This window comes from Somniosus microcephalus, chromosome 5, assembly GCF_052327205.1.
Source record: "Somniosus microcephalus isolate GS21.2 chromosome 5, FLI_Smic_1.0, whole genome shotgun sequence".
Classification (NCBI taxonomy): Eukaryota; Metazoa; Chordata; class Chondrichthyes; order Squaliformes; family Somniosidae; genus Somniosus; species Somniosus microcephalus.
The window spans coordinates 208,395,361-208,408,756 of NC_140991.1; the positions used below are offsets into that span (position 1 = coordinate 208,395,361).

Genomic DNA, 13,396 nt, shown 5'->3' on the forward strand with positions numbered 1-13,396 from the left:
GTGACTGGGTAGATGCTGAGGTTGTTTCCCCTGGCTGGAGAGTTTAGAATTAGGGGGCATAGTCTCAGAATAAGGGGTCAGCCATTTAAGACTGAGATGAGGAGGTATTTCTTCACTGAGCGTTGTGAATCTTTGGAATTCTCTACCCCCAAAGGGCTGTGGATGCTGAATCATTGAGTATATTCAAGGCTGAAATATAGATTTTTGGACTCTAGGGGAATCAAGGGATATGGAAATCGGGCGGGAAAGTGGAGTTGAGGTCGAAGATCAGCCATGATCTTATTGAATGGCGGAGTAGTCTCAAGGGGCCGTTATGGCCTACTTCTGCTCCTAATTCTTATGTTCTTATAATCTCCTTAAGCACCAGCCCACCATTTTACATAAGAACATAAGAAATAGGAGCAGGAGTCGGCCAATCGGCCCCTCGAGCCTGCTCCACCATTCAATAAGATCATGGCTGATCTGATCCTAACCGCCAATCCACTATCACAGAACCATCTCCTGAATCTAACAGAATTAGACACACGAAATAGGAGCAGGATCAGGCTTGGCATTATACCTATACTTTTGTTCAGAAAACTCCTGTCGTAATCATGCTCTTCTACTCACAAACTCTTCCACTTTGTTAGCTTCACTAATACTACATCAGACCTGGAACGAAATCCTCCTTTTGAGTTGCCTCTACAGCTGCAGCTACAGCTACATGACGATTTTTGAGAATTTAAATTAGCCGTTTAAAACTTTACTTTGATTTTGAGATAGGAATTCTCCAAACATTGCTTAACGTGAACAATTAATCAGTTGGTGCTTTCTCTCAACATTGCACCACTCCTCACCAATGTTCGCAGCGCTCTAGGGGTCCCGCATAGCCAGTGAGATGGCAGCCTGTTAAAGGGGCCACATGGCCCAAAATTTTTTTTACACGGAACATTGCTTCTCACCTCATTTCCGCTCAGAATTATTAACAGAAGAACGTTTGGTCTGTGGGTACTTTCTCCCTATTGCTTCTTAGACTTCTTGCACAAAAAACATCTGAAGGTACGGATTCTCATAAGGGTGCAACTCACTGGCCATCAGCAGCAACTTGCGCAAATGGTTAATCTTCATGGACAGTGGGCATTGGCAAGCTATTTAACTATGAAGGACATAACATCCAAGACTAGTTATATCCTCACTCAACATCTCCACATGTGGAAAACTGCCCAGGTATGTCCTGTCCACAAAAAGCAGGACAAATCCAATCCGGCCAATTACCACACATCAGTCTACTCTCAATCATTAGCAAAGTGATGGAAGGTGTCATTGACAGTGCTATCAAGCGGCACTTACTCACCAATAACCTGCTCACTGATGCCCAGTTTGGGTACCGTCAAGACCACTTGGCTCCCGACCTCATTACAGCCTTGGTCCAAACATGGACAAAGGAGCTGAATTCCAGAGGTGAGGTGAGAGTGACTGCCCTTGACATCAAGGCAGCATTTGACCGAATGTGGCATCAAGGAGCCCTAGTAATACTGAAGTCAATGGGAATTGGGGGAAAACGCTCCACTGGTTGGAGTCATACCTAGCTCAAAGGAAGGTGGTTGAAGGTCAATCATCACAGCCTCAGGACATCACTGCAGGAGCTCCTCAGGGCAGTGTCCTAGGCCCAACCATCTTCAGCTGCTTCAGCAATGACCTTCCCTCCAACATAAGTTCAGAAATGGGGATGTTCGCTGATGACTGCAGTGTTCAGTGTCATTCACAACTCCTCAGATAATGAAGCAGTCCGTACCCACATGCAACAAAACCTGGACAACGTTCAGGCTTGAGCTGATAAGTGGCAGGTAGCATTCGTGCAACACAAGTGCGCCAGGCATGACTATCTCCAACAAGCGAGAGTCTAACCACCACCCCTTGACATTCAACGGCATTACCATCGCCGAATCCCCCACCATCAACATCGCGGGGGTCACCATTGACCAGAAACTTAACTGGACCAGCCACATAAATACTGTGGCAACAAGAGCAGGTCAGAGGCTAGGTATTCTGTGGCGACTGTCTCACCTCCTGACTCCCCAAAGCCTTTCCACCATCTACAAGGCACAAGTCAGGAGTGTGATGGAATACTCTCCACTTGCCTGGATGAGTGCAGCTCCAACAACACTCAAGAAGCTCGACACCATCCAGGACAAAGCAGCTTGCTTGATTGGCACCCCATCCTCCACCTTAAACATTCACTCCCTCCACCACCGGCGTACCGTGGCTGCAGTGTGTACCATCCAGAAGATGCACTCCAACAACTCGCCAAGACTTCTTTGGCAGCACCTCCCAAACCCGTGACCTCTTCCACCTAGAAGGACAAGGGCAGCAGGTGCAAGGCAACACCACCACTTCCAAGTTCCCCTCCAAGTCACACACCATCCTGACTTGGAAGTATATCAACAATCCTTCATCGCTGGGACAAAATCCTGGAACTCCCTCCCTAACAGCACTGTGGGGGTACCTTCACCACACGGACTGCAGTGGTTCAAGGCGGCTCACCACCACCTACTCAAGGGCAATTAGGGAAGGGCAATAAATGCTGGCCTTGCCAGTAACGCCCACATCCCATAAACGAATTTAAAAAAAATTCCAACAGGGATCACTGGACAACAATGCCAATTTCCCACCTTCACAGCCCATGGGCACTTAGGCTAACTCCAGCATAGACCAGGAATCACTCCAGTACCATCTGGTCTGTATGGCTTCATATTGCACCACATGGTGCATTTATCCCATAAGCACAAGCACACATACATAGGTAATCATTAAGTTTCTCACACGTACAAGTAAATTACCAATCATGCTAATAAAGAAAGTATTGCGCCAAAGAAAATAAACACAATGTATGACTTAAGCACTTGTACTAACATAATACTTTCTCCTGAGATACAAAGCAGTAAGTATGACAAAACAGGTAGTAGAACATGTGAAACTGTGCTGGTAACACTCTATTGATGGTTGAAGCACCTCGATGTTTTGTGAAGAACTGATGTTATTTTAAAAGTTTGTCTTCCCAAATACCAGTTCTTACCATGCTGGAAGAGTTAACTAACAGTTCCTTTTGCAATTTCTCTTTTTCTGACAAACATTGTTGTAGTCTTCCCACTTCTTCCTTGAAATGGGCCAACATGCTCTCTTTACTTGCATCCAGATTTTTAAAAGACTGCATCTCCGTAACCAGCTTTGTGTTTTCAATTTCTGTATTCTTTGCATGAACCTGCAAATAATTACAATTAGTTATAAAGCGTAATTACTTGATTAGATGGCTAGTAGAAATCAATACCTAGCAGTTGAGCATTTTTAAAACCTAAATTAAATGTGAAAAGCAGCATCATGCATACATTCCAAAAGTGACTGCCTGCAAGATTGCTTCAAACCAAACGATAATGGATTTAAAGTAGGAATGTTCACGATCTATGCTGGGATAGTGGAATTTGAACGGATTAACTTCCCTATAGCGACTGCAGCACAGAATCTGCAATTTTATGTTATGAGCATAACAGAAACCTTTATTAAAATTAACTGTTATAGAGGTTCAGTATTTATTTCAAAGTACCAGAATAAAATTACATTTCAAAACTGAACGAGAAGTTGAAGTACTAATTTATAATGTTACTCAATCAGGAGCAGCATTTGTCTTGTGGTAGCCCCGTGCAAAGGGCTGGTTTGGGCCGCTACATTTTACTAGACAATGATACTAAATACTACCTACAACAACAACTTGCACTTATATAGCACCTTGAACATAGTAAAACGTCCCAAGGCACTTCACAGGTGCGACTATCAAATAAAATTTGACACCCAAGCCACATAGGGAGATATTAGGAGGTGACAAAAAGCTTGGTCAAAGACGTAGGTTTTAAGGAGCACCTTAAAGGAGGAGGGAGAAGCATAGAAACATAGAAGATAGGAGCAGTAGTAGGCCATTTGGCCCCTCGAGCCTGCTCCGCCATTTAATGAGATCATGGCTGATCATCCAAATTCAGTACTCTGTCCCTGCTTTCTCCCCATATTCCTTGATCCCTTTAGCCTTAAGAAATATATCTAACTCCTTCTTGAATATATTTAATGAATTGGCCTCAACTGCCTTCTGTGGTAGAGAATTCCACAGGTTCACCACTCTCTGGGTGAAGAAATTCCTCCTCATCTCAGTCCTAAATGGTTTACCCCTTATCCTTAGACTGTGACCCCTGGTTCTGGACTCCCCCACCATCGGTAACATCCTTCCTGCATCTAGTCTGTCTAGTCCTGTTAGAATTGTATAAGTTTAAATGAGATCCCCTCTCATTCTTCTAAACTCCAGCGAGTATAAGCCTAATCGACCCAATCTCTCTTCATACGTCATTCCTGCCATCCCAGGCATCAGTCTGGTGAATCTTCGCTGCACTCCCTCCATGGCAAGAACATCCTTCCTCAGATAAGGCGACCAAAACTGCACACAATACTCACCAAGAAACACGGGTCTTTTTCAAGACTGGCATTGACTGTTATATCTGCTAATGTTGAAGGGTTCTCTATAGCTAAACAAAACATCCTCGCTACATTATGCAATGAGTTGGAGTGTGATGTCCTCTGCCTGCAGGAGACACATAGAGGAAGTGAGAACAACCGCCCAAAAATACCAGGAATGGTCCTGGCTATTGAAAGACCGCATCGACAATATGGCAGTGTTGTATTTGTTAGAGCTGGTTCAGTTGTAGAAGCCACTTCTAAAACAGAGGAGGACAACATCGAAATTCTAACCACAGAGCTGAGCAAAGTAGTAGTGACCTCAGTGTACAAGCCACCTGGCACAGATTTCAGCTTCTCTAACCCTGTACCCAACCTGCACAATAAACCACAGATCATCATTGGAGACTTTAATAGCCACAGTACGCAATGGGGGTACAATGAGACTAACAACGATGGAGAAGCAGTCGAAGAATGGATGGACGCTAACCAGCTTAGTCTCATCCACGATCCTAAATTGCCAGCCTCCTTCCACAGTGCCCGCTGGAAGTGCAGATATAATCCAGATCTTGCCATTGCCAGCAACGACATCGCTGGCCTCTGCAAGAAGCTTGTCACAGACCCAATACCACAGACACAACACCGTCCTATTGGCATCCAGGTAAATGCAGCAGTGTTACCAACCGTCGTACCATTCAAAAGGCGCTTCAACTTTAAGAAGGCCAATTGGAACGGTTTTACACGAGCACTTGGCCGCAAGGTTAAACGCATTAAACTACTACCTGAGCACTACAACCTCTTTGCAAAAGCTGTCCAAAAAACAGCTAGAAGGAAGATCCCCCGAGGTTGCAGAGTACACTACATCCCAGGTCTACTCATGCCAAGAAGATGGATGCCGTTCTGAATGCAAGCTGCCGATTTATCACAGATTGCTTAAAACCAACAAACACCAACAGCCTATATATCCTGGTGGGTATCGCTTCCCCTGATATAAGAACGGTAGCCAGCAAGAAAGAGCAACTCCGTCAAACATCAGATGAGAGACACCCTCTGCATTGTCATACACCTACACCCAGCCGCCTAAAGTCAAGAAAGAGCTTCATGAACAGTGTTGTTCCATTACAATCAACCTCATCTGAAGCCCGCATCGCCTTGTGGAAAGACCGGCTCGCCAGTCTTGAACAACCTCCAGCGATGGAAATTTTACTTGATGAAAGCCTTCCCCCAGGAGCTAATTGCAACTGGGCAACCTGGAAGTGCCTTAACAGACTTAGGACCGGTGTAGGTTGCTCAAAGGTGTCACTAAGCAAATGGGGATATTCAACCAGCCCGACAACTTGTGAATGTGGAACTGAGGCACAGACTATGCAACATCTCCTGCAATGCCCATCGTTAGAGGAACCCTGCACTGTTGCAGATCTTGCCGAATTCAACAACAAGGCGCAAAAATGTGTCCAGTTCTGGCTGGGCTATGTATACACTGTCCGTGGACACGATAAGAAGACCAAGGCCCTGTACAACTGCAGCAAGACATCCTTGCTCCGGTACTCGAATCCTCTCGCTATGAAGGCCAACATACCATTTGCCTTCTTAACCGCCTGCTGCACCTGCATGCTTACCTTCAGCGACTGGTGCACAAGGACACCCAGGTCTCGTTGCACTTCCCCTTTTTCCAATCTATTGCCGTTCAGATAATAATCTGCCTTCCTGTTTTTGCCATCAAAGTGGATAACCTCGCATTTATCCACATTATACTGCATCTGTCATGCATCTGCCCAATCACCCAACCTGTCCAAATCATACTGGAGTTTCTCTGCATCCTCCTCACAGCACACACGCCCACCCAGCTTTGTGTCGTCTGCAAACTTGGAGATATTACATCTAGTTCCCTCGTCTAGATCATTTATATGTATTGTAAATAGCTGGGGTCTGAGCACCAATCCCTGCGGTACCCCACTAGTCACTGCCTGCCACTCGGGAAAAGACCCGTTTATTCTAACTCTTTGCTTCCTGTCTGCCAACCAGTTCTCTATCCAAGTCAGTACCTTACCCCAATCCCATGTGCTTTAACTTTACACGCTAATCTCTTATGCGGGACCTTATCGAAAGCCTTCTGAAAGTCCAAATACACCACATCCACTGGTTCTTCCTCATCTATTCTACCAGTTACATCCTCAAAAAATTCCAGTACATTAGTCAAGCATGATTTAAGAGAAGTGGAGAGGCGGAGAGGTTTAGGGAGGGAATTCCAGAGCTTAATCGCCTACGTAATCAGGTGTCAGATCCACACACATGCAATTGTAAAAAGGTACCTTTGCAATAGGTAATATAAAATAGCTGACAAAGTAATCAGGGATGGGCTATTACTATTGCTTAGGTATCCTTTCACTGCTTCCACTTGGAGCCTCAGACTGGCTTGAACTGTGCAAATGCAGGATTGCGTGGTCCTAATGCCACCCGTGCCCAATTTTTACAGTTGTACAACATTGTTGCAACTATAATGGTATGAAAAATACATTTCAAATGATCAATTATAAATATTAAGAATACATATCACTCAAAAATGCATTTTGATACGATTTGTGGTGGCCATTTCCCCCCTTAGTAACTGAAATTTCTCATGTTCAAAATAAAGACATCTGAGGAGAGCATTGTTATTTTGTCAGAGTTGCATGTCATGTACAGCGATGATGAAAGAGTGTGTACTGTAAATACCTATTTGGTCAGATTGAACCAGTTCTTTGATTGCAGCCTTAATGTGTGTGGTGATTATTTTTGTTCACAAGTTTGTGTCAAAATTCAAGAGGGAAATGAGCCTAGGTACAGTAGGTACATTGATTAGGACCATTGTCTTTTCTGAAGATCAGGGAAATTACTTCTCTACAAATGTGTTGGGTTACACTGAAAATAGTGATATGGTGGAATGTCTTAGTAAAGGATCCCCTTGGAATGAGTGACCATAACATGGTTGAATTCCATATTCAATTAGAGGGTGAGAAGATTGGATCTCAAACAAGCATGCTGAGCTTGAATAAAGGAGACTATGAAGGAATGAGAGCGGAATTGATTAGAGTGGACTGGGAAAATAGATTAAAGGGTAAGACGGTACATCAGTGGTGTACATGTAGTGTATGTGCCTTTAAGAGCCCCATGTGTACTGTAATGCCGGTAATGGCCACTCGGGCTATATAAGCCTGTATATTGTGTTGTATCAGTTAGTTCCCCTCCAGACTTTGTTTAGTAAACACCTATGAAACCAACTCCTGTCTTCAGTGTCTCTATCAACACACATACACAACAGTACATTTAAGGAGTTATTTTACAACTTCCAAAAAATATATATTCCACTGAGGAAAAAAGGGTGTAAAAGAAAAGATAGCCATCCGTGGCTAAGTAAAGTAATTAAGGATAGTATCCGACTAAAAACAAGAGCATATAAGGTAGCCAAATCTAGTGGGCGCAAAGACATACGGGCTGTTACAAAATTTAATCACTCCAGCCAAACCAAAGGACAAGAATTTTAAAGAAATTGTTGATACCCTACAGGAGCACTTAAACCCAACACCGCTGCTGATAGCGGAACGATTCAAGAGAAATCAACACAAGAATGAAAGTAACGCTGATTACCTCACCGAATTAAGAAAGCTATCAAAACACTGCCAAATCGGGGCAGGACTAGCAGATTATCTTCGAGACAAATTCGTCTGCGGTCTCCTAAGTGAAGGAACACATAAAAGGCTGCTTTCTGAAAAAGATTTAACACTGGACAAGGCTTTCAGTATGGCTGTATCATACGAAGCAGCCGCAAGAGGAGCTGCAGAGATACAACAAAAGACACAGGACTTCGGCAACCATGAAATGACACAGGGTTTCGAGAGATGTTATCACTGCGGCAGATCCACCCATGACCAGAGGGACTGCTGGTTCAAGGACAAAGCATGCAGGCAATGCGGAAAGATTGGACACATTGCACGGGTATGCCGATCTGGACAAAAAAAATCCACAGACAGGAAAAAAATCAATAAAGAAAAGTACAGAAAGGTACAAATGATGACGGACAGTAGCTCCGAAGACCAGAAGAGCGATAGCGACTCCGAAAACAAGAGACTAAGCTGTCTCAAATTACATAATGTAATTGCCAAAGATGATTACCAGACCATTTGGGTTACCCTCACGATAGCAGGGTCCCCAGTTAAAATGGAGCTAGATACAGGATCAGCTCTGACCATCATAAATCGACGGGATTACGAGTGGCTATTTCCGCATATACCTTTAAAAGACACATCCATTATCTTGAAAACATATACGGGGCAGAAAGTATACCCCAAAGGAAAAATAAGGGTGCCTGTTGTATACAACGGCAAGGAAATACAAAAGTTGTATTTATACATTCTACAAGATGGTGGTCCACCGCTGTTGGGACGTGAATGGATCAGGAAAATACGTTTAGACTGGCACTCCATTCAGGCACTGACGGTGACCAGTAAGAAAAAAAACGATGATGACGTCATACCTGAACGATTAAGACATCTTGGCCAACGCCAAAGAAGTGTTTCAAGAGAAACTAGGAACCTTGAAAGGCATCACCGCCTCAATAAAAGTGGAAGATGCAGCAATTCCCAAGTTTTTTAAGGCAAGACCGGTGCCATACGCAATTCGTCCAGCAGTCGAGGCAGAGCTGGAGAATTTGGAAAAGGCAGGCATATTATCCAAAATAGATTGGAGCGAGTGGGCAACACCCATCGTTCCAGTCATGAAGAAAGCATTGAATAATGATAAATCTGAAGAACAGAGAAAAATTCGCATCTGTGGAGACTTCAAGGTGACTGTAAACCCGGTCCTTCACACGGTACAGTATCCTCTTCCCAGGATAGAAGATATTTTCGCCTCACTATCCGGAGGGAAACGTTTCACCAAAATTGATTTGGCACAGGCATATCTACAGATGGAGGTTGAAGAGGCCTCTAAAAAAATATCTCACGATAAATACACACAAAGGTCTGTACCAGTACAATCGACTGGTTTTCGGAGTAGCATCCGCTCCAGCTATCTGGCAAAGAGCAATGGAGCAAGTCCTCCAAGGGATTCCGGGGACTCAATGCTACCTAGATGACATCCTTCTAACAGGAGAAAACGACAACGAGCACCTTGCCAATTTGGAGCAGGTGCTCACTAGGCTGAGAGAACGGGGCCTACGAGCCAATCGCCCCAAGTGCGAATTTTTCCAAAATCAAATATCATATTGTGGCCACATAATTAATAAGGAAGGGTTGCATAAGTCACCTGAAAAAATTGAAGCGGTCATAAAAGCCCCAGCACCTGAAAATGTTTCACAATTAAGGTCGTTCCTGGGATTAATAAATTACTATCATAAATTCTTACCGAACTTATCAACTCTTCTACACCCACTTAATGAACTGTTACAAACAGGAGTAATTTGGAAATGGAGCGAAGACTGTAAATGTGCCTTCCATAAATGCAAAGGCTTGATCACGTCCAAGGAAGTGTTGGCTCATTACAACCCATCACTGCCAATCAGACTGGCGTGCGATGCATCCCCTTACGGCGTGGGAGCAGTATTATCGCATAAATTCCCTGATGGCTCGGAACGGCCGATAGCTTTTGCGTCACGCTCATTGAACTCAGCTGAGCGTAACTATGCCCAGATCGACAGGGAAGCATTCAGCCTGGTATGGGGAGTGAAGAAATTCAACCATTACCTACACGGACAAAAATTTACCTTGTTGACTGACCATCGACCCCTCATCTCCATATTCAACCCTAAAAAGGGTGTTCCCATTATGACAGCGCAAAGGCTACAGAGGTGGTCCCTTTTTCTAGGGGCACACCAATACAACATAGAATACAAAGGATCAAAACAGCATGGGAATGCTGACGGGTTATCGCGCCTACCGTTGCCAACGGTAGAAGAAGCACCTACTGTAGACCCAGTGGAGATTTTCCACTCTACCATAGTCGAATGTCTACCAGTAACAAATTCTGCCATTGAAAGGGAAACTAGAAATGACCCGACTCTCTCACGAGTCTACGATTTAACAGTGAAGGGATGGCCAGCACATGGCGAACCACTGTTGCCAGCATTCTCGCAAAGAAGAGAACAGCTGTCAGTGTGCCGAGGAACCTTGATGTGTGAATCCAGAGTGGTGATTCCACCCAAACTCCAGGATAAGGTTCTAAAGGAGCTTCACGAGAGGCATCTGGGTGGAGTGAAAATGAAGAACCTAGCCAGGGCGTTTGTATGGTGGCCAGGTATCGATGGAGACATCGAAGAAATGACCAAGAGCTGCCTAGGATGCCAGAAGGTCCAAAACGCTCCACTCCAAGCCCCTCTACATCCATGGGAATGGCCCTCATCTCCCTGGCAAAGGGTACACATCGACTTTGCTGGTCCATTTATGGACTCAATGTTCTTAATCGCGGTTGATGTACACTCCAAGTGGCCGGAGGTAATAAGGATGTCCTCCACCACCACGGAAAAAACCATCACAGTATTAAGGACCATATTTGCCAGGAATGGGCTGCCGGAACAGATCTGTTCTGATAATGGACCGCAATTTGTGTCCGAAGAATTCAGGAAGTTCTTAAAAAAACAATGGGGTTAAGCACTACACGTCCGCCCCATACCATCCCGCCACCAATGGATTGGCTGAAAGGTTTGTCCAGACCTTCAAGAAGGCCATAAAGGCCATGGGTAATGAAGACATAAAACTTCAGCACAAGGTGGATAACTTCTTGTTTGCATGCAGGAATGCAACACATATGGTTACAAACCAAACTCCCGCCATGATGTTCTTCAATAGAAGCCTAAGATGCCGGCTGGATTTGATCAAGCCCAACATCAGAAGGGACGTGGAGAACCGGCAATTTCAAGGCATGAATGAAAGGCCAACTAGAACCTTTCAGATAGGTCAACAAGTTTTGGCCCGGGACTACCGTACCGAGAAATGGCAGCCTGGAACTATCTGCACACGACTAGGACCGCTGATGTATACCGTGGACATCGGAGAAAGCATAATAATGCGCCATGCTGACCAAATCATAGAGTCATCCGAAAAGGGACAACCTACACCACAACTCTATACGCCTAACGATGAAGTAGAGATACCCATATCTACCTCCGATCCGGGGATACTGGAACCCGATGAACCCGACACTGGCATTCAAGCCGAATCAGCCTTGCCAAAAGAACCTACTACACCACCAGAAACTACTACACCACCGAGGCGTTATCCGGACCGAGTCAGGAAGCCTCCAGAGAGACTGACTTATAATTAATTAACTGCAGCAATGTGTAGATTATTTTTCTTGTAACATGTAATTAATAATTACTTAAAATATTATGTACTGGTTGGCTAAAAGGGGAGGAATTGTAGTGTATGTGCCTTTAAGAGCCCCATGTGTACTGTAATGCCGGTAATGGCCACTCGGGCTATATAAGCCTGTATATTGTGTTGTATCAGTTAGTTCCCCTCCAGACTTTGTTTAGTAAACACCTATGAAACCAACTCCTGTCTTCAGTGTCTCTATCAACACACATACACAACAGTACATTTAAGGAGTTATTTTACAACTTCCAAAAATATATTCCACTGAGGAAAAAAGGGTGTAAAAGAAAAGATAGCCATCTGTGGCTAAGTAAAGTAATTAAGGATAGTATCCGACTAAAAACAAGGGCATATAAGGTAGCCAAATCTAGTGGGAGGATAGAAGATTGGGAAGTCTTTAAAAGACAGCAAAAAATAACTAAAAGATTGATTAAGAAAGGGAAGATAGATTATGAAAGTAAATGAGCAAAAAATATAAAAAGATAGCAAAAGTTTCTATGGTTATATAAAAAGAAAAAGGGTGGCTAAAGTAAATGTTGGTCCCTTAGAGGATGCGACCAGGAAATTAATGGTGGGAAACATGGAGATGGCAAAAATGCTGAACAAATATTTTGTATCAGTCTTTACGGTAGATGATACTAAGAATATCCCAACACTGGACAAACAGGGGGCTCTAGGGGGGGGGGGGGGAGGAGCTAAATACGATTAAAATCACTAAAGAAGTGGTACTTGGTAAAATAATGGGACTCAAGGCGGATAAATCCCCTGGACCTGATGGCTTACATCCTAGGGTCTTGAGGGAAGTGGCGGTAGGGATTGTGGATGCATTGGTAATAATTTTCCAAAACTCCCTGGACTCAGCAAAGGTCCCAGCAGATTGGAAAACTGCTAATGTAACACCCTTATTTAAAAAGGGTAGTAGGCAGTGTGGTGTATGTAACCTGTTCCACCTTAAGAGAACTTAAGCCTGTTCCACCTTAAGAGATGTACTACTTTCTCTGGCTGCTGTATACGTAATACCGGTGGTGACCACCGGTATATAAGTACTGTGTAGTGATATTGTATTTAGTATAGTCCTGACCTCCAACTAGTAAAGACCTGTTGAACTTTATTCTTGTAGTCTGTGTCAGTAATTAATCTTAATACAACTGGAACACACAGACTTAACAGGCAGAAGGCTGGAAACTATAGACCTGTTAGCCTAACATCTGTGGTTGGTAAAATTTTAGAGTCCATTATTATGGAGACAGTAACGGGACATTTGGATAAACATAATTTAATAGGACAAACTCAGCATGGTTTCATGAAGGGGAAGTCATGTTTGACAAATTTGCTTGAGTTCTTTGAGGAAGTAACATACAGGGTGGATAAAGGGGAACCGATGGACGTAGTGTATTTAGGCTTCCAAAAGGCATTTGACAAGGTGCCACACAAAAGATTATTGCTCAAGATAAAAAATCATGGGATTGGGGGTAATATTCTGGCGTGGGTGGAGGATTGGCTCTCTAACAGAAAGCAGAGAGTTGGGATAAATGGTTAATTCTCAGACTGGCAATCAGTAACTAGTGATGTTCCGC

The 13,396-nt window shown here is 43.9% G+C and overlaps 1 protein-coding gene across 6 annotated transcripts in view; it reads right to left on the reverse strand.

Moving 5' to 3' along the window:
* The window catches only part of tax1bp1b (Tax1 (human T-cell leukemia virus type I) binding protein 1b), a 188,662-nt gene that overhangs the window by 100,836 nt on the left and 74,430 nt on the right, over positions 1 to 13,396 (reverse strand). For all 6 annotated transcript variants that reach the window (XM_085988623.1, XM_085988627.1, XM_085988624.1 and 3 more), the window contains exon 8: positions 3,056 to 3,241. In XM_085988623.1, coding sequence (XP_085844749.1) covers positions 3,056 to 3,241 — 186 coding nt within the window. The remainder of the gene's footprint in view (positions 1 to 3,055; positions 3,242 to 13,396) is intronic.